The 25,769-nt window shown below is 50.2% G+C and overlaps 1 protein-coding gene across 1 annotated transcript in view; it reads left to right on the top strand.

The window, feature by feature from the left end:
• The first annotated feature begins 264 nt into the window (after positions 1-264).
• Positions 265-25,769, top strand: part of SLC25A48 (solute carrier family 25 member 48) — a 34,913-nt gene continuing 9,408 nt past the window's right edge. Inside the window, exons 1-5 of the mRNA XM_004420173.3 lie at positions 265-358; positions 3,419-3,462; positions 8,217-8,288; positions 10,424-10,682; positions 25,028-25,285. Coding sequence (XP_004420230.2) covers positions 265-358; positions 3,419-3,462; positions 8,217-8,288; positions 10,424-10,682; positions 25,028-25,285 — 727 coding nt within the window. The remainder of the gene's footprint in view (positions 359-3,418; positions 3,463-8,216; positions 8,289-10,423; positions 10,683-25,027; positions 25,286-25,769) is intronic.

The raw sequence follows: 25,769 nt of genomic DNA, 5'->3' as shown, positions 1-25,769 counted from the left end.
GGGGAAGGGAGAGCTAAGGGAATTCTCTCGGTGGCCCTTGCGCCACCAGTCTGGGACGTGCGGCGTGGAGCGCACCTCACCCAGCCCGAGTGCTGCGCCTTTAAGGTCCACGGGGGGCGTGATGCCAGCTGCCCGCGGGCTCTTGGAGAGGTGAGAGGCAGCCCGCGCGCGGTGACTCGGAGACAGGGTTGGAGTGTGCTCCGAGTCTCCGACTTTCTTGCTCTGGCGCGCTCTGGCCGGCGGGCCACGCCTCGCCGATTCTGAATGGGCACTGACCCTGCTCCGGGAGGGCGAGGCGCCGCGGCACCGGCCATGAGCAGCTTCCAGCTGGAAGACTTTGCGGCTGGCTGGATCGGAGGTGAGCGTGTTTACGGGGTACCCCAGAGGTGAGTGTGCTTACGGGAGACCCCCGGGCCAGAGAGAGAAAGCCTCGCAGAGCGCCGCGCGGGCCGAGTTTACACACGGTGCCCTGGTCGGGGAGCCCCTCGCCGGTGCGCTCCCAACACGCGCCCCGGCGTGCGCGGCGCCGGCTGCGGCGAGTGCCCGACGCCCCGGCGCACGGGTGGTCTTGCTGTTCCTCGCCTGCTGCCGGAGCTGAACTCCGCGAGTCACACACAGATTCACCCTGCGCTTCCAATTTGCCTCCAAGTTAGAATCCGCGGAACTTGATCCCGTAATGATTAAACCGCCGGTCAAAGCCGGCAGCCAATGAAGCGTCCAGGCACGTACACACCCGTGGGTGACCGAGTGCGCACCTGAATTTCGAGACGTAGCTCGCAGGAATTTGTGTGTGAGGGTGCCGCTTGGCCGCTGGCCCTCGGGCGCGGGATGGGGAGGCCGACTTCGTGATCAGGCCGGCCCTAGGGGGCGCCCCGGCCGGAGGGAGCCCAGCGCGCAGAGCTGGGAGCCGAGCGCCAGGCTGCAGGTACCAATTGCCAGATAGGAGGAACCTTCCTGTGTTCAGCCGCTGTCAACTGTCAGGCCTCTCCTCCGGGCACTGTTGGGCCCATTGGTCCCCTCGTACCGCTCCCGGAGCCTCCCTGCTGGGCCCGGGGTGGGTTTGCTTAGGCAAGAGTTGCATCCGTTACCTTGCTTCTCCATTCTTCTCTTCCGAATCGGTCTGTCCTTCTCTTTTCTCAGCTATTGGTGGAAGTTGGGGGGGAGGGTTGAGGGACTTTACTTACTGTAAAATATTATCTTCCCTTTGACCCCATCTTTAAGAGGATCGTCAGAAAAAGGAGTTGGCAAACGCAGCCCCTCCCCAAAGACAAAATAAAATACTGAGCTGCTGAGGCAGAGGCTATGGCTAGCGTGTTTGTGCCCCATCAAGTGTTCTAGGTATGGAGGAGACCAGGAGATTTTTAAGAAAAGGAAACAAAAAACAAAGAGCCACAAGCCAGAGAGCACCCCAGGATCCCCTTCTGGTGGCCCCTACCATCTAGCAGGAGTCCACCTCTTTCCCCCGCCGGTGGCTGCAGGGCCCCTGCTTCTCACTGTCCTGAGTAGAGGCGATTCTTTCACGGTGGGCAGTTCTATTGGCACAGGCTCTCTTGTGTGGGCTGAGACCTGCCTCTCCTAACTTTCCCAGTCAGGGGACTGTACCCAGAGGCCCACTGGGCATATCCAGGCTCCCTTTGGACGACCCTTCAGCCATTCAGAGGGAGATCCTTCCCTCAGCTGTCAGCTTAAATAGCCAGACCAGCTTCAGTAGGGCTGCCAGGGGCTTGGTTCGAGAAATGCCCTGGAGGGTAAGGCTGTCAGAGTAGCTCAGAGTCTCTGAGGATACAGAGACCCTCCCTCCCCAGTTCACACAGCAAGTAGTGGATTATCCTTTATTCTGAGATTGTCTACTTTGTTCATGTTAACGTCTTTTTTTTTGCGTCCATGAAATGAGGATGAGTGTAGTAACAGTGAATAATTGGTAGGTACCAGGTGCTGTTTAAGTGCTACAGTATATTTTAAAAACAACTTTATTGAGGTTATTTTACATATCGTAAAATTTACCCATTTCAAGTGTACAATTCTATGTTTTTTAGTAACTTTACTAAGTTGTGCAACCATTACTGTAAATTAGTTTTACAACATTTTCACCCCCCAGTGAGATCCCTCATGCCCATTTACAGTTAAACCCTATCCTCTCCATCTCCCTCTGAGCAACCACTAATCTGCTTTCTGTCTCTATGGATTTCCCTGTTCTGGATAATTCATATAAATGGAATCACACAATATGTGACCTCTTTTGTCTGGGCCTCTTCCACTTAGCATGTTTTCAACATTTATCCACACTGCAGCATGTATGAGTACTTCATTCCTAGTTACATCTAATAATATCCCATTGTATGGATATACCCCATTTTATTTATCCCTTCATCCAGCCTGGACGTTGGGCTGGTTCCACCCTCCGGCGAGTGTGACTAGTGCTGCTGTGACCATGCGTGTACATGAACTTGTTTGGGTGCTTGTTTTCAGTTCTTTTAGGTATATATCTAGGAGTGGAATTGCTGGGTCATATGGTAACTCTGTGTTTAACTTGGTGAGGAACTGCCAAACCGTTTTCCACAGCAGTTGGACCATTTTACATTCCTACCAGCAATGTACAAGGTTCCAATTTCTCCATATTCTTGCTAATACCAGTTATTTTCCTTTTTTTTTATTATAGCCATCCTAGTAGGTGTAAAGGGGAATCTCATTGTGATTTTGATGTACATTTCCCTAATGACTAATGATGTTGAGCCTCTTTTCATGTACTCATTGGCCGTTAGGGTATCTTCTTTGGAGAAATGTCTATTCAAGTCCTTTGGCCATTAAAAAAAATTTTTTTTTAGTTGTAAGAATTCTTTATATATTTTAGATACTAGCCCTTACCAAATATATGATTTGCAAATATTTCCCCTCATTCTATTGGTTGTCTTTACTTTCTTAATAGTGTCCTGTGATGACAAAAGTTTTTAATTTTTATGATATCCAATTTGTCTATTTTTTTCTTTTGTTACTTGTGTTAACAATTTCTTGCAAATCTAAGGACATGAAGATTTCTCCTTATGTTTCAGTATATGATTTTTATAGTTTTAATACTTCCATTTAGGTTGTTGGTCTATTTTGAGTTAATTTTTGTATATGGTGTGAGGTAGGGGGTCTAACTTTATTCTTTTGCATGTGGATACCCAGTTGTCCCAGCACCTTCACCTCCCTTTTTTGGGATGCTTGTTTCTTGAGGCAGGGCCCAGGTCTTACTCCATTTTCTCTGCTTTCCTTGGTGCCTGGGCTAGTGCCTAGCACATTAGGGGTCTCCTCTGGTGACTGGCCATTGACTGAATAAGTGAATGTAAGTGTCTGAGCCCTCTGTCCTGTCCCAAGAGCCAGCTGGTGCAAGCTAGGAGTCCAGGGGCTGAGTGACCAGGTATTCTTCCATCCACAGGTGCAGCCAGTGTCATTGTTGGCCACCCTCTGGACACAGTCAAGGTACGGTTGTTGTGTTTGCCATTACCTCTTGGAAAGGGGCCTGGAGTGAGCCCACCTCCAGGAATGTGCCTGCTGTTTCTGATCCCCAGAGAGTCTCCAGCCCAGGGCCGGCTCTTGCGCCAGCCCATGGGGGTGGGGTACCAGGATGCCTGGTTTGGAATGGCTCTGCCCTCATTACTTGGCAATGATTTTGTTTTTGTGAATGTCTCATTTCTGCCTCCAGGTTCTCAGGAGCTGCGGGGTGGGGGGGGAGGGGCGGCGGGGAGCAGGGCCCTAGTGAGTGTCCTCGAGACTAAGGAACCAGAAAAGGCTTCAAGTGTGAGGCAGCATCAGAGCCCAAAATTTAGGGTTGAGTTTCAGGTGATTAGAAAGCATATTCCAGGCACAGAGAACAGCACGGGCAAAGGCACTGAGGTGAGGACACTGGGTGGAGGCCATGCTTGGGAAAGGCCAGCAGGCCAGTTTTGCTGATGCATCAGGTCTCTGACAGCAGCTACGGATGCGAATCCAGGAAAGGGAGTCAGCACTCAATCCTCAGAGGCCTTGAATATCAGGTTAGGACTCTGGACTAAGTTTGGAAACGGGAAGCCATTATAACTTGATGAGGCATGTGGGGTGTGAGGACTCGGAGCCAGCGGGGACATCTGGCATTGGAATCATCCAAGCCCCTTGTTCTACAGATGTAGAAACTGGCCCAGAAAGGGGAAGGGGCTTGCCTCAGGTCATACAAGTTAAAGCATTGCTGAGTGAGATGCTACAAAGGGACATTCTTTGACCCCACTCCCACCCCTGCCACCTGTCCCCAGGGTGAGCAAGACCCTGAGAACATGGACATGAATAGTGCCCCCCAACCCCGACTTCCCGATCCATCTCTAAAGCTCTGCATGGATCGTGCACAAAGAGGAGCCGCTCAGTCCCCTCTCAGATGGCTGCTGCAATCTCCTTTCTCCCGTCTTCCTCCGTGTGTGACAACAGGCCCCCTCCTAGGTCAGGGCCCGGGCCTGCTCTCTTCTTGATGGGGAGGTCAGCCTACTTGCCTTAAATGTTGAAGACACTTCCTGGCTCCTTGTGTCCCTCGTATGGGCCCTGCCTTCTGCTCATACATCAAACGCATACTTGGACATTCTCTGTGCAGGTGCTCTGGGGATGCCAGGACATCGGTGATGGACAAAGCAAATCCAATCCCCATCCCTGTAGGCCTTCCAGCCACGTTTTCTGACACAGGTGACCTCTGTGTCTCCCTGGTAGTGTCCTTTCCTCACCTCTAGCCTAACCAGGGGCTGGTGGAGTCCCCCGCCCTTGTACAGGCAAGTCTGCCCACCCCAGGCCTGGCCACGTGTCACCTGAAAAGGCTGGGGCTCTCCTCCTTCTCTCCTCTCTGCCCCCTAAGCCTCTGGAGGGAACCCTTCCTGGTACATAAAATCTAGTCTCTGCTCAGCCTGAGAACCTCCCCACTGAGGGTTCCAGCCTGGTGATGCCAGCTACATGGGTGGCCTCTAGTCCAGCCAGGGGCTGTGGGCCAGGGCCCTTGTTTTTCTCCAGAACACCTTCCTTCCTTCTGGCTGACGTTCTCTCTAGAGTCCCTGTCTGCTAGAGAAATGTCCGGGCAAGAGCTTCAGAGTCAGAATAACCTGAAGTCCAGTCCCAGCCTCCCCACCCACTGTGGGGCAGGGCACAGCACTTAACCTCCTTGAGCCTTGGTTTCCTGATCTGTAAAATGGGCAAAGAGCACCTCCCCAGCAGGGCTGTCATGAAGATTGTCACTGTGACACCAAGGATAGAGCAATAAGCAAGCCATTCCTGTCCTGATGAACACACATGCTGGGGTGTGGGGAGACAGACAAATAACTCATTCGAGTTCCCAGGGCTCACCCGTGGAAGAGCCAAACTAAAAGGACCCAGGCTGCTGACCCAGGTCAAAGGCTCCTTCCCCTGCCTGCAGCCACCTCGTCACTGGTGGGAGAGCCAGCCACTGGCTGCTTAGTGGCAGTGGAGCTGGAGTCAGGATTCTTACCTGGCTCCGGGCACAGCTGGTGCATTTAGGGTTTGTGCCTGATACAGTGTGACCAGGGTTTTCTACTTAGGGCTCAGCTGCCTTTAGACCAGCTAGACTGTAAGGGAATAAATTTGCATTGTCTTAAGCCACTAAATTTGTCATAATTTGTTACAGCAGCAGTAGGAAACTAATACAGGGAATCAGCTTTGTTCATCTGTAAAGTGGGGTAGTATCCATGCTGCATAGCATTTGTGGGCTTCAGTGACATAAGAGCTATAAGATGCCCAGTGTTTCCCCAAGTATGCAGTTGGTGCACACTAAATGCCAGCTCCTGTTGTAACTGGAGGCCCTGGAGGCTTGAGCCGTGCTGCTGGCCTCCGTGGCAGCCTCCCCGAGTGCTCTGCATGCCTGGCAGACCTTTGCTCTGTGGCTTTGAGACTCTTCTGTGATCTGGGTTTGGCTCTCGGGTTGAGTTTCCTCATGTACCATTTGCTTGAGTGACTCGACCACTCAGCCTTCTTAGTGGGAACTCGATCCCTCCTGGGGCTCAAACATTTCGTGGATTCACTACCCACGACACAGCTGGGATCAGCGAGGGAGAGCATGCAGCCTCATGCCAACCCTAAATGGCGCAGAGAGAGAGGCCTGTGCCCCACCTTTCCTGGCCCACGCCCTTGTCCTGGTTGGGGATACCCCACTCCAGGGTAGACATCTGTGGTTCTGCTCAACAAGAGGACCATGAAGGCCCAGGTCTCATCTTGCTGCATCTTCCAGTGTGTCTTCCCCACCACCTGATTTAAAATTGCATTTTCCTTCCCCACCACCCAGCTTTTCTGATCCTTGGGTTATTTTTCTCTGTGGCACTTGTTATCATCTGACATATATGCTTACGTGGGAATTACTTTTTATTGACGGCTTTTTCTGACCCCACTCGGTGGTAAGTTCCATGAGTGCAGGGAGTTCGTTTTTTCTGCTGAATTCCCTGAGATTGGAACACTGACTGCTAGAAATATGCACCCAATCAATATCAGTGGAGTGAGGCAATAAGTATATTTCTCTGATTGTGAAAGCAATACTTATGAACAGTGTGACACCATTTATGTATCAGACCTATGAGATGCTACATCTTTTTTCTGGCTATCTATGTTTATAAAACACTTCAGATGAATGCCTATCAAACCATTAGCCAGGCTGTTAGCTGCGGTCATTAGCTCAGTGGAGGGGAGCGGGGAATGAGAGGGGTGGGCAAAGGAGACTTTAGCTTTACATGTAATGCTGACTTTTTTTATTAAGAGAATATATTCCCATATTATTTATGTACTTAAAATTATTTTTTAAATTATATAAGCTAAAAATAATGAAGGCAACCCCTTCTTATTGTAGTAAAGTTGGAAAATGAAGAAGTTCAAAGCAGAAAAACATCACCCGTGGTTTTCACCTCGGAGACCATCACTTTTATGATTTCATGTTCCTCCAGAGTCTTCCCCACTTGTCCACAGATGGAGCTCAGGCTGTTAGTGTGGAGAGTTAGTCTGCACACTGGGTCTTGGGTCCTCACGGGACTCTGGATTCTGGGGGGGAGGGTCCAGATCTCCTCCTGTGTGGCTCTCATGGCTTCTTCCTATCAGACACAGCACATTGTGGGTGCTGAGAAACTGTTTTGTTGGAGAGTTATAGGCTGCACATCTTAAAAGAAGTGGAACCCTCTAGGACCTGGGCACTTTTGTGGGCTTACTCAGACCCTCTATGCCTGTCAACTGCTGCCCCTGGTCACCAGATCCAGCCTCCGTTAAGGACACCACACCTTTGCCATCCAGCCCTTCATTCAGCCAGTTTCAAGGGGCTGAGTGCCAGGGTCCTGCTTGGCCCCAGGGATGAGAGGGAAGTATGAGATGGCCCAGCCCCAGAAAGGGAGCCCAAATAAAACCTAAGTAAACAGACAAACAGATGACACCATTGCAACATTTAAGCTCAGACCCAAAAGTTGAGCAGGAGCTGGAGAAAGAGCCTTCCAGAGGGGGAATGCAGGTGGAAAGTTCTGGAGGCAGGAAAGAACTGATGCTCTGGGGACTTGGGAATGTGCCACGTGGCTGGTGCAGAGGGCAGGGGCATGAAGGAAATGGCATGCGACGGTGAGAGGCAGGCTCAGGCGCTCACCCAGGACCTCCTGGGTGCTGGTAAAGAGTGTGGAATTTATTCTGCATTTGATGGGAGGCCACTGCAGAGCTTTAAACAGTGACGTGATTCATCGTTGTTTGGAAAAGGTCAGTCTGACTGTTGTGTAGACACGGGCGAAGGAGTGAGGGGGAAGTAGGAGGCCAGCAAGGAGACCGGCCCATCGTCCAGGTGAGAGATGAAAGGGTTCGGGAAGTGAGAAGAGCAGGTTGCTCCCAGGAATATTTAGGAGGACAGAGTGATGGACAGCAGAAGGGACAGAACCATGGCTTAGCTTTTTGTCCTCAAGAGGCAGGGACCATATGTCTCTTCACAAGCATTGTTTTTGCACAACAAACCAGCCTTTGTTCTTCTCTCAGCCCGAGAGGGCTTCTGCTGCCTTTAGCAAGGTCTGAACGGGGACATTGAGGGAGGCAGTGCAGGTAGAGGACAGAGGGCCAGCCTGGCCAGGACTGAAACCCAGACCTCCTTACTGAAGGGTCATCCCCTCTCTGGGCCTCGGTGTTGGAGGCTCAGCATCTTGCGGACAGTGGGGATGTGAATCTTCTCTGCTCGGGCCCTCACCCCTTGCCTCTCTCCGCAGACTCGCCTGCAGGCCGGCATTGGCTACGGAAATACCCTCAGCTGCATCCGTACCGTGTACAGGAGGGAGAGTGTAAGTGCTCCTCAGTGGGCGGTGGAGCCGCACCCGCCAGGGCCTCCCACCAAACGGGGCAAAGCTCCCCCGGGCCAGGGGACCACGGCCACCGCGCTCACACCAGCACGTCGGGGAGGAGGCCTGTTCATTACTGCTCATCATGTTTGGCTCAATTTTCCCTACTCCTCTCACACCACTCCTCAAATGTTATATGTTACCCAAACTTAACCCTGCCACCCACTGTGATGTTATTGGGGAAAAAAACTGGTTTTGTGTAACCTCTCTGGACAAATTCTGTGGAATTTAGAACCACAGTGTGGAAAATTCCTGCAAAAACAGGGTGACCTGTCAGTTGCTCAAAACCAAGTGAGTGGCCAGTAAACCACATGCTCACAGGCTTCTCTTTATCCGGGTGAGGCGGGAGCCAGGCGCTTCTCATTCCAGACGCCCGGAGCTGGCTTGTACTGCGGTCGCTCAAGACCCTGGGACCCAAGGGTTTTCTTTGTAAGTGGGAAAATCTGCATAATATTTTGTAGAAGACCATCAAGTGTCTTTCCTGAGAATAGCGTGTGCTTTCAGAAGACCTTCTAAGGCCCCTCTGTAGAGAATTTAAAATAAATTTTCAAATTTAGGGTGAAATGACCTGTTGATTTAGAGAAGTGATCAAGTGTAACCCCCATGGCAGCGCAAGGCTTTTCCTTGAGTCACCAGAAATGTGGCCCCATTGTTGACTGCTGCTTCCACCAGGATCCATCCTGGGAAGTGCCCTGGAGCTCTGGAGCCTCCTGCGGTACCTGGAGTTTCTCCTCAGATGAAGTGTGCCTTGTGTCAGAGTGTTGTTCTAACTCTCTTGATCAGCTGCTTTAAAATTGGGGCGAGCACTGCAAACCTAGTACTAGCTGCGCCTGGGTGATGTGGATTCCTCAGTCCCCTGAAAGGCGGCCGTTGGTTCTCCTCTTTGGCACACGTTCCCAGCGCTGTCTGCCAGCCCTCATCCCTGCTGTGGGAATCGTGGGTGTTCCTCTGAGACACGGCAGCTCAGGGCTAAGCGATGGCCCCAGTTATCTGAGGGAGCCTGTTGTAGAGGAAGAGCCTCAAGCAGGATGTGTGTGTGTGTGTGTGTGTGTGTGTGTGTGTGTGTCTGTGTGAGGGGTCCTGCCTCTGGCAAATAGGGTTCATGCACGAAGGTCAGGATTAGCAGGTTCGCGTACAGCCTGCAGTTTGTACCACGACTTCCTAGTACTTTTTCATCTTTGGCATGGGGCTAAAACATGTGTGCTGCTCTGAGTCCTCCAAGAGCCTGTGGGATTTTCCAGTTTCAGCAGAGCGTCTCTGGTGTTCACTGAGAATGCGGTGTGGAAAGAACCCTGACCTCAGCCTCCAGCACCCTCTCCTCAGCCTCCTGCATCCTGTGTATGTGCAGAAGCCTCTTGGTGCCATCCTTCCGGGGGCTCCCTCTCCAGCTATTCTGCCAAGAGACGCCCATGCTCAGGGGCACCATCTACAGGGGCTGTGGGACCCTCTTCTTAGCCCCTCACCACAGGCTTAGCCCATTGTATTTTAATTGCCTGTCAATTTGTCTTTACCTGTCCCTCTCCCCTTCCCTGTCCCCAGACCCTGAGCTCAGTGAGGGTGGAGAGTGTTTCTTTCTTATTGTTGTCCCCCAGGGCCTGGCACATGACAAGTGCCCGGAGGATGCTTTTGTTGGAGGTAACTGAGGAGGGGGTGTGTGTGGTGCTTGGCAAGCCCACTACCCTTTAAGGCTCCGCAGGCTCCCACGGGCTCATCCATAGCCTCTCCTTCGGCCACAGCCTGATTTCTTTCCAGCCCAAGAACACTGCCACTCTGGTGGCAAATACAGGTTCCAGGCCCAGCATACCACCGCTCAGGAAACAAAACTTCACGCAGAAGTGGTTTCTCCAAGGCAAGAACGTGCTCCCCTGAGGGAGAGCAGCCCTTCACCCGCCCCGTCTCTCCCATCACGTCAGCATCTTCTTTTATTCTCCTCACTGACATACTGGTTTACTTCTTCTGTGGTGTCACTGCACCAGCCTGCAGGCCCCAGTCTGTGCCGAGGGCAGCCTGGCAAGCTTGGCGCCTGCCTGCAGACAGCCCTGGGCCCTCATGCTTCCTCCCACTGGGTTTCCCCACAGGTGTTCGGCTTCTTCAAGGGCATGTCCTTCCCCCTCGCCAGCATCGCCGTCTACAACTCGGTGGTGTTTGGGGTCTTCAGTAACACGCAGAGGTTCCTCAGCTGGCACCACTGCAGGGAGCCTGAGGCCAGCCCGTCCCGCACCCTGTCTGACCTGCTGCTGGCCAGCATGGTGGCCGGTGTGGTCTCTGTGGGGCTGGGCGCACCCGTGGACCTCATCAAGATCCGGCTGCAGATGCAAACACAGCCATTTCAGGAAGGTAAGAGGCAGGGCGAGGGGGACTGGTGTCTGGGGCCCTGTGACCCTTTCCTGGTTCGCTGGATCTGGGATACGGTCGTTGACATCTTTTTCATTGAGCAAGGCATCTATGTTGTCATGTAATAGTCTGTAATTGTTATTATTTCATCCATAGTAGTGACTGTCATTGGTTAAATATTCACTATGTGCCGGGCACCTGCGAAGAGCTCTACGTATGTTCTCCTAATTCCTCTTCATAACAATTCTGGGAGGCAGGTGCTGTTATGATTTCCGGAGGAGAAAACAGAGGCTCCCAGAGGTTAAGATACTTACTCAACGAAACACAATTAATGACCGGCCAGTGGGGACCAGCTACATAGTTTGCCGCCCCCAGTACAAAAGGAAAATGCAGGATCCCTTGTTCAAAAATTATTAAGAACTGTAAAAGAGCAAGAGCAGAGCATTAAATCAAGCATGGGGCCCCGTGTGACTGCCCCACCCGCCGGGAACAGCCGGGGAGGCCTAGCACCTGGGCTGGCCGCAGGGGCGTGAGGGGGCCACTCCTCTTCAACCTCGCCTGCTCCTCACCCTGATGGTCCAGTTAGAGCTTCATTTCTTGGTGTGCTGCGTAGCTACTCCTGCACCACAGGCTGCATCTGTCATTTCCTCCCTGCCGGGAAGGAGCTTCTGTGTCTTCCTGGGAGTGGTCTTGAGCAACGAGAATGGAAAGAAAAGGATGGTACTTGCTCTGCAGAGTAGAAAGTGCCAACTGTGGAGGAAGGCCGAGCTAGGGGTCTTAGAAGACAAATTTCAATACCTTAGGGTTTGGTTCCTGGCTCTAATGTCACTCTGTCTCCTCAGGAAAGATACTGTCCCTTCCTGGACCTCAGTCTCCTTTTCTGTATAATGGAAGGGCTGGACCATGCTCCTTCCTGTCACCTCAGATATCTGATTGAGGCTGACAGGCCTCGTGGCTAGACACCTCTCCCTGACAGCCTTCTGCATGGCCTCCCTGTGACCCCTCTGTCCACAGATGCTGGGACTCAGCTGTGCCCACAGCCAAAGCCCCCAGAGCTCCTCGGGAGCATCCCAGCCTGGTGCCTCTCCTACCCCAGCCCCTTGATTCAGCCTATGCTCCCTGCCCAGCCCAGGAGGTGTCCAGGACAGGGCTGCACATCCCCTGAGCATGGTGCTGGTGTTCCCCACTGGGGAGGGCCTGGGACCTGGCTGCCCTGAGGAGGTGAGTCACACCTGTGGCTGCTTGGTGCCCCAAGGCCCATGGTCACTGTCAGCATGTAAGGAGACAGAGGACAACAAACAGCCTTGCTCATGCAGAGGGTCATAGAGCAGACCCCCATGGGGGCCACCCAGGGAGATGCAGGGCAGGGGTTCCCCACCTTCACCTACTTGACATATTGGGTTGTGTCTTGGTAGAACTCAGTTTGATCAAAGGCTTGCACCTCTAAGAAATGTTGGAAGCGTGCTGATCTGGTCCTATTCCAGAGTCAAAAGCAAAGATGTAGAGGAATGAAGGGCATCGTGAGCAGGCTTGGAACCCAGGAGTCCTAGCTGGCGCCTGGACCCAAAAAGTCAGGCTGGCTTTTTGCTCTATCTTGTCTACTTCAGAAAAGCTTGTGTTAGTCTCGAGTGCAGAGGAAATCTCTCCATAAGTCTTAAAACTCTTTGGAGTCCAGATGTTGGAAAAGTCTCAGTGATGAGGCTCCTCAGCTCCTGGGGGCAGCCCTGCCTCCTGCACAACCTGGGCGTCTTGTCCCTGGAAGGGGAAGAAACAGGGGTAGATGTGCATGTATGTGGCGGGGTGGGTGTAGCCAGCCTGGACACTAAGGGAGACGTTTCTCAAGAAATGCCTTCCGTCACAAAGCCCGGGACATTTGGAGGCAAACTAATTGGTGAGCTTTCTTGATGGTGTTTGGTTCCATCCTCTGTCCTGCCCTCACCCACCCCCACCTGCCCTGCAGAGGGGGCTAGAATGGTGGCCAACTTGTCAAGGCAAGGCCTGAGCTTCAAGGGGTCCTGAGGCTAGGCTAGAAGCCTCTGGAGACTAGAGGAAGGATGGGAGACAGCCAGGGAATGGCCAGACACAACAGGGGCCCCAAAGCTGGGTGTGCAGCAACCAGCCAACTTTAGGGAGCTGAGCAGCCACCATTAGCAGCTGCCAAAGTTGTTAAGTGCACATCGTGTGTCCAACACTGTGTTCAGTGCTGCATGCACATCAACTCATGTGATATCCACCACGACAGTGTGAGGTTGACATGACTGTTAGCCCTGTTCATTTACCCAATACGCAATAGTTATGCACCCCCTGTGTGCCAGGCCAGGGCTAGGTGCTGGGGACGCAGCGGTGTACGAAAGACTCCGTCCCATCCCTCTTATAGTGCTCCGTCCACCAGACAGTCAGACAGGAATGGGCCACTCCAGACGTGGTGGGTAGGAGGGTAGTGGGGTGGGCTCTCAGCCAGGCTGGGGGTCAGGAAGGGCTTTGGAGCAGGAGATAGGAGGGGCGGGAGGAGAGCCTGGTAGTCAGGACTGTGCACCTGATCAGGGCAGCACTGAGGATCACCCCTGCCCACTCTTTTGGGTCATGAGACCCTGGGTCATGGCCCACCCAGGCTAGGCCTCTCCAGAACTGCCCATCTGGGAAGTCTGCACCCTTCTAGGGCCTTGTCTCCTGGATTAGCCCTCTGAGCAGTGAGAACATGGGGACCGGTGTGCCCTCCTGCCCCTCCGCCTTGGGAGGCACCGACAGCGTTTCAGGAGGGATGTGATTTGCTGATCCTACTCCAGTATGGGGTTCTGCCTGCGGCCTCAGGTGTCAGTCATCCTTGGTGCCAGAAGGAAGCCAGTTCTCTCGAGTAAACCTCTCGAGGCAGCAACGGAAAATGAACCTGTGTTTGTTCTGTCCTTCCCAGTGTGCCAGGAAACTGGCCTTTGGGGAGTCTCTTAATAAGAAGCCGGGGGGATCCTGCAGGCAAACATTTCTCAGCCCTGCAGAGCTCTGAGTCGTTGGTGCCTGGTCCCCAGGGCTTAGCTGGCAGTACAAAGGCAAAGATGGTTTACACGAGTGGGTGGAGGGAGGGTAAAAGCCAAGACTGCAGGGTCCACCTCAGCTGTGCCCCTCCAGCCTCTGATCTGGGCTAAGTCAGATCACAGCAGTGAGGACTGAGTAGCCAATATTTACCGAGCCCTTATCATGTGCCGGGCACTGTACTAGGAGCTTTGCGTGCATTTAATCTTCATGATAACCCGATTCCTAGACATTTACAGAGGGGAGGCTAAGGCAAGAGAGGTTCCCTAACCTGCCTGAGGTCACTCTGCTAGTGGAGCTGAGCTGAGACACAGACCCAGGCAGTCTGACTCAGTGCCCACTGAGGCGGTTTCTGCTCCTGCCCCAGGACTTTCTGGAAGCTGAGGCTGCGGCAGCTTTGGGAACCTGGGCTTTCGCACAAAATCATCACGCACAAAACCAGCGTCAAACTTTAGGGGGTATGTGGGCCGGGAGCACGTCTCCAAAGGGACATTGTTCTGGTAATGGGCGCAGCTTGTGGGTTCCCAGGAATGGGTCTGAATTCTGTGGCTCTGGGCAGCCCCTCTCTCTGTGGGCCACTCCTCCTCACCTCCCACCCCAGCTGCGGGGCAGGGTCAGCTACTGGGGATGCAATGGGGAGGCAGGCAAAGGGTCACCAGATGGTGCTTTCTGCCAGGAATCTCTCCAGAAGACGGGCTTTTCTTTTATTTGCTCCTCAAGAACCCTCTAGGCCAGAGGTAGAAAACTCAAAGACCATTGGGAGCAGGGAGGTGACATAATTGAGCAGCGGTGCCTGGAAAATGCACCCTCTTCCACTTTTCTTGACACCCACAGCCTTCCTAACCTACAGTTCATTTTTCTTCTTTTGATTTCAACATGGACTCAGAACATAGTTCCCTTTCCACGTCACTCTGCTGTTAGAAAAACAGCGGTTCAAGCACAGGTGTCAGCTCTGGCGTCTGGGAGGCGGTAGGAAATGGTGGGGACTGTTGCAATGCTGTCTATGCGGGTGGCTACAACTCCTCCAGCTGACTGTTGCCACATGGCCTGGATCTTCTGATTGTTAAGAGAAAGCAGAAAGCTAGATGTTTTGTGTAGGGTCTTTTAATTGGAAATTGTCAGATAATTTGATTAAAAACAAAATCAAACACAAACAAACAAATCAAACACAAACAAACACAGTCCACACTGTGTGGACTGGACAGTGTGGGGTGTGAGCTGGCTGCAAGCTGTGCTCCCTGCTGTGGGTCAGGCCCGCTGTGTGGGGTCACTGTGCTGACGTGGGCATTCTAGGCAGCCTCGAGCAAGGCTTGTGGGATTGCTCGGGGCTTGTGCTCAGGGCTTGTGCCTCTGGCTTCTCTGCTTTGGGACATTGACAGGTAGACTGGAGACCATGCCCAGGTGAAAACAAGGCTCATCTGGTTGAGGGACTTGCAAATAAAGAGCCAGCAAGTTGATCCTGGTTGTCTGTTAGTGGTGACCCATGGTTGAATATGTACAAAATACAGAACATTGAATGTAGAGGGAGAAAATGCACACTCACCCAAATATCACCACTGTATCACATTAATGTGTTTCTTTTTCCTTTTCTATATATATATGTGTGTATATACACACATATATATATACATTATGCACATACATATATATATAAATAGCTTAAAGATTTTAAGAGGTTGTACTCATGTTACATAGACAGTTTCATATCCTGTTTTTAACTCAACATTATAACAGAAACATTTTACATGTTATTAAAATAGCATATAAAATTATTTTAAATAGATGGATAATATTTTTAAAAGATATGCAATATTCCTTCAAGTATACACACACAGCCATGTTGAGAGGAACGATATAGCGTGGTAAGAATTCAGTTTCCGGAGTTAGACTACCTGCTTCTAATCTGACCTCCACAGGGGTCAAGAAACTTTGGACAACTCACCTAACGTGGCCAAGCCTCGGTTTACTCATCTGCGAAGTAGGCATAACTCTGGTAGCTACTTCATAACGGGGATGGAATGGGATGAGGTATTACACATGATGATCTTAGCACACTGTCTGGCACGTTGAAAACATGAAATAAATCTTAGCAATGATATTAGTAAATTTATTATTTAACAGTCTTCCTACTGATGAACAGTTAGGTTGTTTACAGTTTTTCCTCTTTTAAAAATGATGATGTGATCAGCAAATTTGTCCATAAAGAGTTGCCTTCATTTAGGGTTATTTCACTAAATGTGTGGGCTCTTTGATTCACGAGTGGGTCAAACGCTATGGTCATTTTTAAGATTCTTGGTACATAGTGTGAAATTGTTATACAGAAGGGTTTTACCAAATTACATCAACAGTTGCTGAAGTTTAAAGGGAATTTCCACTTGGCACTGACTACCACTGTGTACTAAACAGAAGTTATCGCTCATGTAAACTCTCCAACTTGAGAGAGCTTTTATCCTGGGGCCTCTGCCGTTTGGCAAACAAGGAGGAGCTGGCCTGAGTTCAGTCAGATGCAGCCTTGACAGTAAGGCACATGTGAAGAAACTCTCCCTTTTTAAGTCATCATTACCCTGGACATGGACATGAGCCTCACTGGGTGCCCGGCTGGGTCTGAGCTGGAAGTCAGGGCTGTGGTCCTGGAGGCCTGTGGGTCCCTCTGCCGCCTGGGCCCGGTCACATTCTGGAGGCCAATGACACTCACTCCTCCCCCATCTGGAAGCTTTCAAGTCTGGGTTTTCATTAAGAACCTAATTAACGTGCAGATCACAGAGCCCTCAACACCACAGGAGGGCAGAGTTTGGCGGCTCAGAGGAGGACTCGGCATTAACTCTGTGCTGACCGTCCAGGCCCAGCTGGAGGCACAGGGTTGAGTGTTACACCTGTTTGAATTCACTCTCTGAATTATTTGTTCACAAGAATTTCCCAAGCCCCTGCTCTGAACCAAGCAGAGTAGGTAAATCAGAGGTATCAGACATGCAGCCCCTGCCTTCAGGGAACACACAATCTAGTGAGGACCAGATGTGTGCCAGAATGAGAAGGGCCCGTGGAAGGCTCTGGAACCTCAGAGTCTGGCTCTGCATATCAGGAAGGCTCCAGAGAGGAAGTGGTCATTGACTGGGTCTTTGAATATTGGCTAGGATTTGGAGATGGGGACATGGGGATGGAGAGGTGTTTCAGACTGAGCAACAATGTAGGGAAAGAGCCCGTGGCAGGAAAGGCAGGCATGTGGCAGGACTAGTGAGCGGTTTGGTTAGCACAGATGCACAATGCAGGAAGGGGAAGATGCAGGCTGAGTTGTGAAGAGCTTGGATTTCTTAGCTAAGGTGGGCTGAGATGCTATTCAGCAGGCAGTGACGTGTCTTGGACACCAGAATGACCCAGGCAGAGCTGTGTGGTAGGAAGATGGATCTGGCCTTCAGAGGGGGTGGAAGGGGGTGGGAATAGTAGAGGTGGGCATGTTGATTTGGATGCTGCTGCCACAGACCAGATAAGAGGCCAAGTATACCTGACCCAGGGCTGTGGGCTTGGGAATGGAGGGGAGGGGTAGATTGAAGGGACATTGATGATATAGAACCAACAGGCCAAGCAGGATGGAGGAGAGTGTCGAAAATGACTCAGGAATACAAAGTTGTGTGACCATGAGGTTGGTGGGACCTCTCACACAGGGAATTAAGCGGCAAATGAAGCGTGTGAGACAGTGCTTGGTGTGGGGTTGGTGATCAACAAATGCTTATTGTCGCTGCTGCTGTTTTGGAACCTGGCTGGAGGGGCGGGCTTGAGTGAGAACATGGTGAGTTTAGCTTGGCTCGTGTTGTGTGAGGTGCCTGTGGGACTGCAGCTGGAATGTCAGGGCTGGAGGTATAGACAGGGGTGTGACAGACATGGACGTGACCGCTGATGTCATGACATCAGAGCCAAATGCCAAGGCGAGCTGCCAAATAGAAGGTGGACGTTAATGGGAAAACTCAGTCAAGGATTTTGGGAAGGAGCAGTAATGACGCTAATAGCTGCAGTTAACAATTACTGAGCCTGTACCATGTGCACGGTGCTAACACACATTCCACGATTAAATCTTCACAGCAACTCTATGAAACAGGGACTGTCATTCTCTTTATTTTATAGGTGGGGAAACTGAGGCTCGGGTGATATGACTTGTCTGTGCTCACTCAGCTGTTCCATGGTGAGGAAGGCATTGCCCCAGGCCGTCCAACTCCACCACCCCTAGAACCAGGGTCCTGAGAAACACATGTCACCAAAGTAGGGGGAAGGAGAGTGAAGAGGGAAGAATTGCTGAAGTTGGGGTGACAGTGGGGACGGAGACCAAGGGGTGGAGAGGGAAGAAGGTTTTCTTTTCAAGTTGGGAGAGGAGATGGAAAGATACAATTCAGAGAGAATTTTGAGGACAAGAGGAAGAAATTGAGGGAGCTTGCATCAGAAGGCTTTTCTCTACCACATTCAAGATAATTTGAATGGAATAAGGGGCAGAGCGTGGCCAGGATTTGAGGAGAAGAAGGTCCTAATTTCTGGACATGCAAAGAGGAGACAAGCTGGGCTGAACAGTAAGAGCAGAGAAGGCCAGCCAAGGGGGTTCTCAGCAGGTGAGATCATCAACCACGCACCAGAACACAGGCCCATTTGAACCCAAGGATCTGCATGATGACAACATGGGGTGAAACCATTTCTCTGATTCCCCCAAATCTTCAGAAATGTCTGAAGGTCACCAGCTGTGCCTCAGAGGCCCTGACTACACCAGTCTCTCTCTTTGGCAATATAGTTTTATGATGACTGTAAAGAATTGTGGCTGCCAAGAAACACAGTCTTCTCCAGGCAGGTTGGCCTTGGGGAGGAGCAGCCTTCTGACACAGTGGATTTTTCAAGACTTTCCCATTGCAGTGCAGGAATTATTGATGCTAAGCTCCCTGAAGGGACACATGTTTCTCCATTCAACTCCTAAAGAAAGAAGCCTGTGTGGGAAGGCAGGAACACTTGGAGCATGACAACCTGGAGACTACCCAGGACCATACAGTCTTTGGCCCTCTTCTCAAGTAGGCTATGGGCTGCGAATAGGAAGTGACAGCTGGAGCAATGGCAGCCCAAAAGTGGAGGGAAGAGGTTTGTGAAGAGGTCAGGCCTATAGCCATGCAGCTCAAGAGGAGTCCTTGAGTTCTGGACAGTTTCACTGAATGTTTTTCAAACTGTGGTCTCATATACCTAGCAGAGGTTAATGAAGGTGCGTGCAACGTAATACACCATTGTTCAAGTTATGTACGTTGGTGACACATCCATTTGTTCTTTAAATCAATTGACAAGGGCAAGTATTGTCCTGATTGCTGGACGTGACACTAGTATTGGTAGTTCTTGGCCCTGTGTGGGCATCCTCAATCTCCCACACTAGCCTTGGCAGCAGGCCCAGCTGCCTGAGGTTGGCAGGTCCAGTACTTCCGGAATCCAGAGTTACATGAGGACGGGGTAATAAAAATAGGAATGATAACTATTTGCCTCAAGTAAAGTACATTTGCACAACATTCATTTTAGTAAAGTACACTTGCCAACATTCTTACTTAATTTTCGCAAAAGCCAAATGAGGTGGACAGGCCACTTAGTCTTCCCCTTTGTAGATGAGGAGGAAACTGAGGCCCAGGGTGGTTGAATCCTTTGCACCAGGTTGTATACAGTATAGCAACTGAGTTGCAAAGCAAATTCCAGCTGCTCCTAATCCAGGGCTCTTTCTACTAAACTACCTGCCCATCTTGGACCCTTCAGATCATGAGGAAACTGCTGCGCTTGTTGGAAATGGGAACTGGGCAAGAACTTCCCTGATAATATTCTGGGAAAGTGAACTGAGGGGTCCACCAGCCTGCTCAAACCCAAACCACAGAGGTTATACCCAGCCTGTCTGCTGGAGGACAAACATTGGATGATTCTAGAGCATCTTAGATGAGTGTGGTAGTTGGGACCATGATTTGGGAGTTTCTTTTGGTATCTACAGCCTCTGGCACAAGGACCAGACAGGGCCAGGCTGGGATGAATGCAGAGCATGGGAGGTGAGCCTCTGGGAAGCCCTCGTGCAGAGACCTGCCCCATTGGATGCTCAAGTGTTCATTGAGGGGATGTTGAGGCACATATGGGGCACAGTGTCAGGCAAAGGGCACAGTGCTCTGGGACAGGACACAGTGTGATTCCTGTCATCAGGAAACTCACTGCATCAGTTAGGACAAAACAACAGCAGCCACCGTAATAGGGGGACAGCCTCTGGCACGGGCTGGGGGCTCCTGGTCTTTTCTAAGAGCACCTTTTTAATATGTAAAATGAACAGCAGCTGTGCTTTGAGTGTCGTAGATTAAGAAAACACGTATGACAAGAAGCAACTATGGATCATTAGCGTATTTAAGTAAATTTTTGTGTTCCACACAGTCGCATCAACACATATGAGGAAAATGGTCAGACAGGTATGTGTGAGATATTTTAGGAGTTCTGTCGATCTCTAATGCTTATGGATTCGTGGGTCCTTGAAATAACTCCCTGTTCCCAGCTTCCCTTTGAGAGCCCACTGGCCTAGCTGTACCTGAGCACAGAACGCTTGTTAAACTGCGCATGCCGGACTGGGCACCAGCAGGGCCCCGTTTGTGGATGGCCGATTTGGCAAGGATTTTCTGTGGAAAGCGACCTGTTGAGAAATGATGATGTGTTCCCACTCACCCCTGACGTATGCACATGCAGGGGAGGCCTGGCGGGGCTTTCTCGTCCGGAGGGCGGCCAGGCCTTTGTGTTCCTGAGGGCCGGGCCCTCCTTACCTCAGTGGATCAGTGACTAGCACTGCGTTTCAGTTTGCTTTCCTGTTTGCGTGGTCATGGCCCATTGAAGACATTGAGCGGCATTGTCTAGGAGAAAGAAATGAAACTTCTTTCAGGTTCAGGAACAACAGGCCAAGAGTGGGTGGTTCTGTGTGAGCCAAGTACCGAACCAGCACCTCGCCTCCTTCCTCTGGTTCCTTGCACAAAGGGCATGTGAGTCTACAGACTTCAGTTGTGCATATTTTCAAGAGCTGCTTGCCAGCAACCTCTCAAGTCAGTTTTTAAGGGTCACCACATTTGTTTTTCACAAACTAAAATTGGTCCACTGCCAGATTACCAAGAGCTCTGATTCAGCACTTTTCTAAGTCTAGCTGCCCAGGCTCCCAGGCCACGCCTCCCAGGGCCACACCTTCCCCGGCTGAGCCATAGAGCATCTCGTGGTCTGAGCAACTGATAGGAATTCCTGCTGTTCTCTGCTTTGTGGTCCCATATGAATTGTCCATACCGCTATTGCTAATACAGATACACCCATAACAACTATCACCTAAATGAAAGATTTGCTTCTCATTGAGTGATACATCATTGATGTCAGAGAGTTCTTTTACCTTGAAAAGCAGGAGAGGGTAGTTAGGCTTGGAATCTTTACTCTGCCTAAGTGGATTTGACAAAAGCAGTTTGTTTCAAGTAAAAGATGTCATTTTCTCAGTAAAGTGTAGTGACACAGGTGCATGCAACTGTCAAAACTCGTCAACTGTGCACTTATGAGCTACATCTTTTATTGAATGTACATTGTACCTCAATTTAAAAACAAACTAATAAAAACAAGTATAGGAAGCCAGCGAAAGAGAAGACCAGAGGCTCTTGAGAGTGATTTGTCTTCATGGGAAAAGAGGTGAGAACAGGGAGGAGGTCCCGCCAAGAATGCATCATGTCCACGTAATAACAAGGAAACATCAAACAAACCCCGAATGAGGAAAGTTCTGTTAACAAGAAGCGGGGACAGCATACTCCTAAAAAATGTCAGTGTCATAAAAAACAAAGAAAGGCTGTGGAAATGCTCCAGATTAAAGGAAGCTAAAGAGACAGGACAACTAAATGCAAGACCTCATTCGACTGGATCCTGTACTGGGGAGGGCAAGGATGCTCTAAAGGTCATTATGGATCAAATGACAATTTGCGTATAGACAATATACTAAAGTATTGTCCATGTAGATGGTGAAACTGATAGCTGTGCTATGGAATGTAAAACAATATCCCTCTTCTTAGGAAACACATCCTGAAGTATTTAGGGGTAAAGGGCCATTTTGTATGTAACTCACCCTGAAATGGTTCAGAAAATAAAATTATGTATGTATGTGTGACACGAAAATATGTATGTGTGTGCAAAAGAATTTCCTTATTGCTTACCTTGGGGAAAAAAAAGAAAACAATTACAGGTTTGGTTCTCGTTTAGGTCTTATGGACAAGGCCGGTTCAAGGTTTGGCTTGTGTTTTTCCAACGTTGGCACCTGCAAATGAGGATTTTATCAGATACTGTTCTCCTGTCAGTAACCCTGAAGCCACATCATACCCACAGCTGATTCATGAAAACCTTGACTCTGGGTCAGGTCACTGCTGCTTGGAGATGAACATGGCCCGGGCAGAGTTTATGCACTGGGACAGTGGCATCTCTTCAGTTTAATTGCATGCACATGTTTGAGTGAGAAGTGGGGGGGGGGGGGGAGAGAGCACACAAACCATAAAACTGATGAGGTAAAATGTTAACAATAGATGCATCTGGGTAAAGAGTAGATAAGGATGTTCTTTGTGCAATTTTTCTTTTTTTGCACTTTTTTTACAACTTTGAAATTACTTCCAAAGAAGAGTTTGTTTTTAAATATTGGGGGTGAGGGAGCTGGAAGGAGTTTTTCAGAGTATCAACTTGTGTCAAGAAGGTACTAGCAACCCGATCAGATACGTGTGTATTCCAGATGATGGTAGTTACCATGACAATTATATTGCTTTAGTAGTTATAAATGGATCAGTCTCAAGCAATAAAAGCTAGATTGCTTATGTTACAAACCTGAGAGAATGTGAGAGAATTTCCTTATTGCTCACTCTGGAAAGAAAAGGAAAAAAGTACAGGTTTTTTGTTGATAAGGCCAGTTGGAGGTTGGGCAAGTATTTTTTTCAACATCTGTACCTCCAAATAAGCAGAATGTTATCAGGACATTCTCCTTCAATCAGTAACTTCTAAAAGCCACATCATACCCATCGTTGATTCATGAAAAACCTTGACTCCTGGGTTAGATCAGTGGATATGAGCATGGCCCAGGCAGAGTTTATATGTTGGGACAATTACATCTATTTTGTCTAATGCCACAATTTCCCAAGATGATACCCACAGTATCATAGTGGATTTGGGAGAGGAAGGGGTGTCCAGTGACCTCTCAGTGGGCTTTCAAAGACCATAGTGTCTGATCTTACTCTGAGCTCAGAGGACCCTGTCCCCCCAAAGTGGCCACCACCCCTGCTCACTTCCTGTGGGATCCGCTGTAGATGTGAATGGGACTCAGCCTCCTGCCTGTGTCCTAACGTGCATGGCAGTGGTTACTCTCTTCTCTCCATACAAAAAGAAAATATAGGACTAGTTTGTTCAAGCACACTTACCAGGCCAATAGAAACCGCCCCCTCGACCTCACCTGCTTCCGGGATGTGTGAAAGGACAGGTTGTACTTTACATCCAAATCTCCCGTTTGGACTATGGAGTCATGAAGCTGAATGTTTTGTCCTAACCTTTCATCAGATAAAGATGGGACTATTTGGGGGACTTGGAAGTTCAACTGTATAATGAAAGTGATCTGCCTCTTTGCCAGCATGTGCAAAATCAAATTGAGATGCTGCCTATAGGAAATTAAACCAGGTGGCAAAATAGGTGTGTGGTTACAGGCAAACTTCATTCTATTTCTTTCCTGGTCATGTCATGTTTGTTCCTCAAGAAGGGAAAATTGAGAGTAAGAGTTGCTTTATCTGAACTGACTGGGAGGTCTCTCTGGCCATGAGTCAAAGCTGTGTTAATGGGTCCATAGCAGATGAGATGAGCATCAGAGAGGGAGAGGGGGGAGCCCGGTGGAAGGATTGTGTGGGAGTGACAGTCACCACTTGCTGGCTACTTATAGTCCTAGAAGAAGCTATAGACATAACAACCACGATCTGCCTTCAGAGACCCTGGAGGTCAGACAAGGAGACAGTAGCCCTGTGCCCCTGGACTTTGAGGGACCAGTGGCACCAGTGCTGCACTACCGCTGTTTTAGGGCACAGCCTGGCCAGGGCTGGAGTGAGTCAGTGAGAACATGTGCAGCTCTCCAGCCAGTGCGTCCTGCACCCGACTCACCCCAGCCACCTCGGTCTCAGTAATAATCAATTGATAGCTTCTTGCACCTACACTGTACCCAGCATCCTCCTGAGCACTTTATACTATTACCTTATTTATCCTCACAGTAGACTGTTCTCCTTTTTATTCAAAAAAAATATTTTCCATCTTTATTGAGACATAATTGACATATAATACTGTGTAAATTTAAGGTGTACAAGGTGATGATTGGATATACATGTCTATTGTGAAATGATTACCACGATAAGGTCAGTTAACACATCCATCACCTCACAGTTACCATTTTGTGTGTGTGTGTGTGGTGAGAACTTTTAAGATCTACTCTCTTAGCAACTCGCAAGTACACAGTACAGTGTTAGCCTGTCCTCTTTTTTTTTTTTTTTTTTTTTTAAAGATTTTATTTATTCAGTTTTTTCCCCCCAAAGCCCCAGTAGATAGTTGTACGTCATAGGTTCACATCCTTCTAGTTGCTGTACGTGGGACTCGGCCTCGCGTTGGACGGAGAAGTGGTGCCTCGGGGCGCTCCCGGGATCCGAACCCGGGCCGCCAGCATCAGAGCGCGCGCACTTAACCGCTAAGCCACGGGGCCGGCCCAGCCTGTCCTCTTTTTAAAGACAAGGAAACAAAGGCTGAAGAAGATAGCCTGGCAAGGTGAAAAGGTTTGTAAGTGGTGGAGCCAGGATTTGGAACCAGGACAGTCTGGGTCTCAATCTCGTATACTTTTTTTACCATACCATGCACAAGTAGACACACACACACACACACACACACACACACATATAGTGTGTTGGATTTTCCAGCCTCTGCATCAAGAAAGAGCTTGGTATGGCCTGTCATACTTGACCCTAGGCATTCTGCAGTCACATCTGCTTAGAAAGACATGGTGACGGTTGGCCAGAAACCTCCGGGTGTTCTAAGGCAACTGATACTTTCTCACTTGGCCGGGACTGTCTCCAATCTGGCTGCACATGTTGGCAGGGTCTCCCTGTTGGGATGTCAGAATCCCGGTTTGAGCTGCCAAGAAGGTCAGAAGGTTTGGTAAAAACTGATGGACCATGTGAGTGGGAACTGTCAGTGGGCCAGGCTGGCTCCAGTGCCAGAGAATGGCCAGTCTCTTGCCCTCTGGGTCACTTGCCGTCTTCTCCCCCTTGTCTTTGCAGAGAACCTCAGTTTGAAGCCCAGGGCGGTGGCTCTTGGAGAGCAGCAAGCCTACCAGGGGCCCGTGCATTGCATCACAACCATTGTGCGGACGGAGGGCCTGACAGGGCTGTACCGGGGCGCCAGTGCCATGCTGCTGAGGGACGTCCCGGGCTACTGCCTCTACTTCATCCCCTATGTGTTCCTGAGTGAGTGGATCACACCCGAGGCCTGTGCAGGCCCCAGCACCTGCGCCGTGTGGCTGGCCGGTGGCATGGCTGGTAAGGGCAGCAGCGCTGATCCCGGTCCCTATACTGGCCACTGCAGTGTTTAGCTGGAGAGCCTACCTTTCCCTTCTCAGCCGCAGGGAAGGGCATATTCATCCAGCCACTCATCCAGCTGTTCTTTGTTAAGTACCTACTATGTGACCTAGCCAGGCAGAGGACAGGCTAGGAATGGAGAATGGTCCCCCCTCTTTCTCCCATCCCCTTCCCTCTGGACCTAAAGGGATGGCAAGTCCCTATTTGGGCTCATTCAACTTTCAGTCACAGATAGATTTTGAGCCCTTACTCTCTCAGGCATTACTAAGTTTTAGAAAGGAAATCTGTTATCATGGTTCACCTTTTTTGAATATCAGCACCCTGCAAACCTTTCTAATGTGAAGATTTCATTAGCTCCATAAGGTAGGAATCAGTCTCCCCATTTTTCAGATGAGAAAACTCAGGTTCAGAGAGGTTAAGTAACCAACCCAAGCTCACACAGCTA

This window comes from Ceratotherium simum, chromosome 4 (assembly GCF_057802395.1).
Source record: "Ceratotherium simum simum isolate JZ-2026a chromosome 4, ASM5780239v1, whole genome shotgun sequence".
NCBI lineage: Eukaryota > Metazoa > Chordata > Mammalia > Perissodactyla > Rhinocerotidae > Ceratotherium > Ceratotherium simum.
This window is presented reverse-complemented; position numbering and strand designations above follow the sequence as displayed.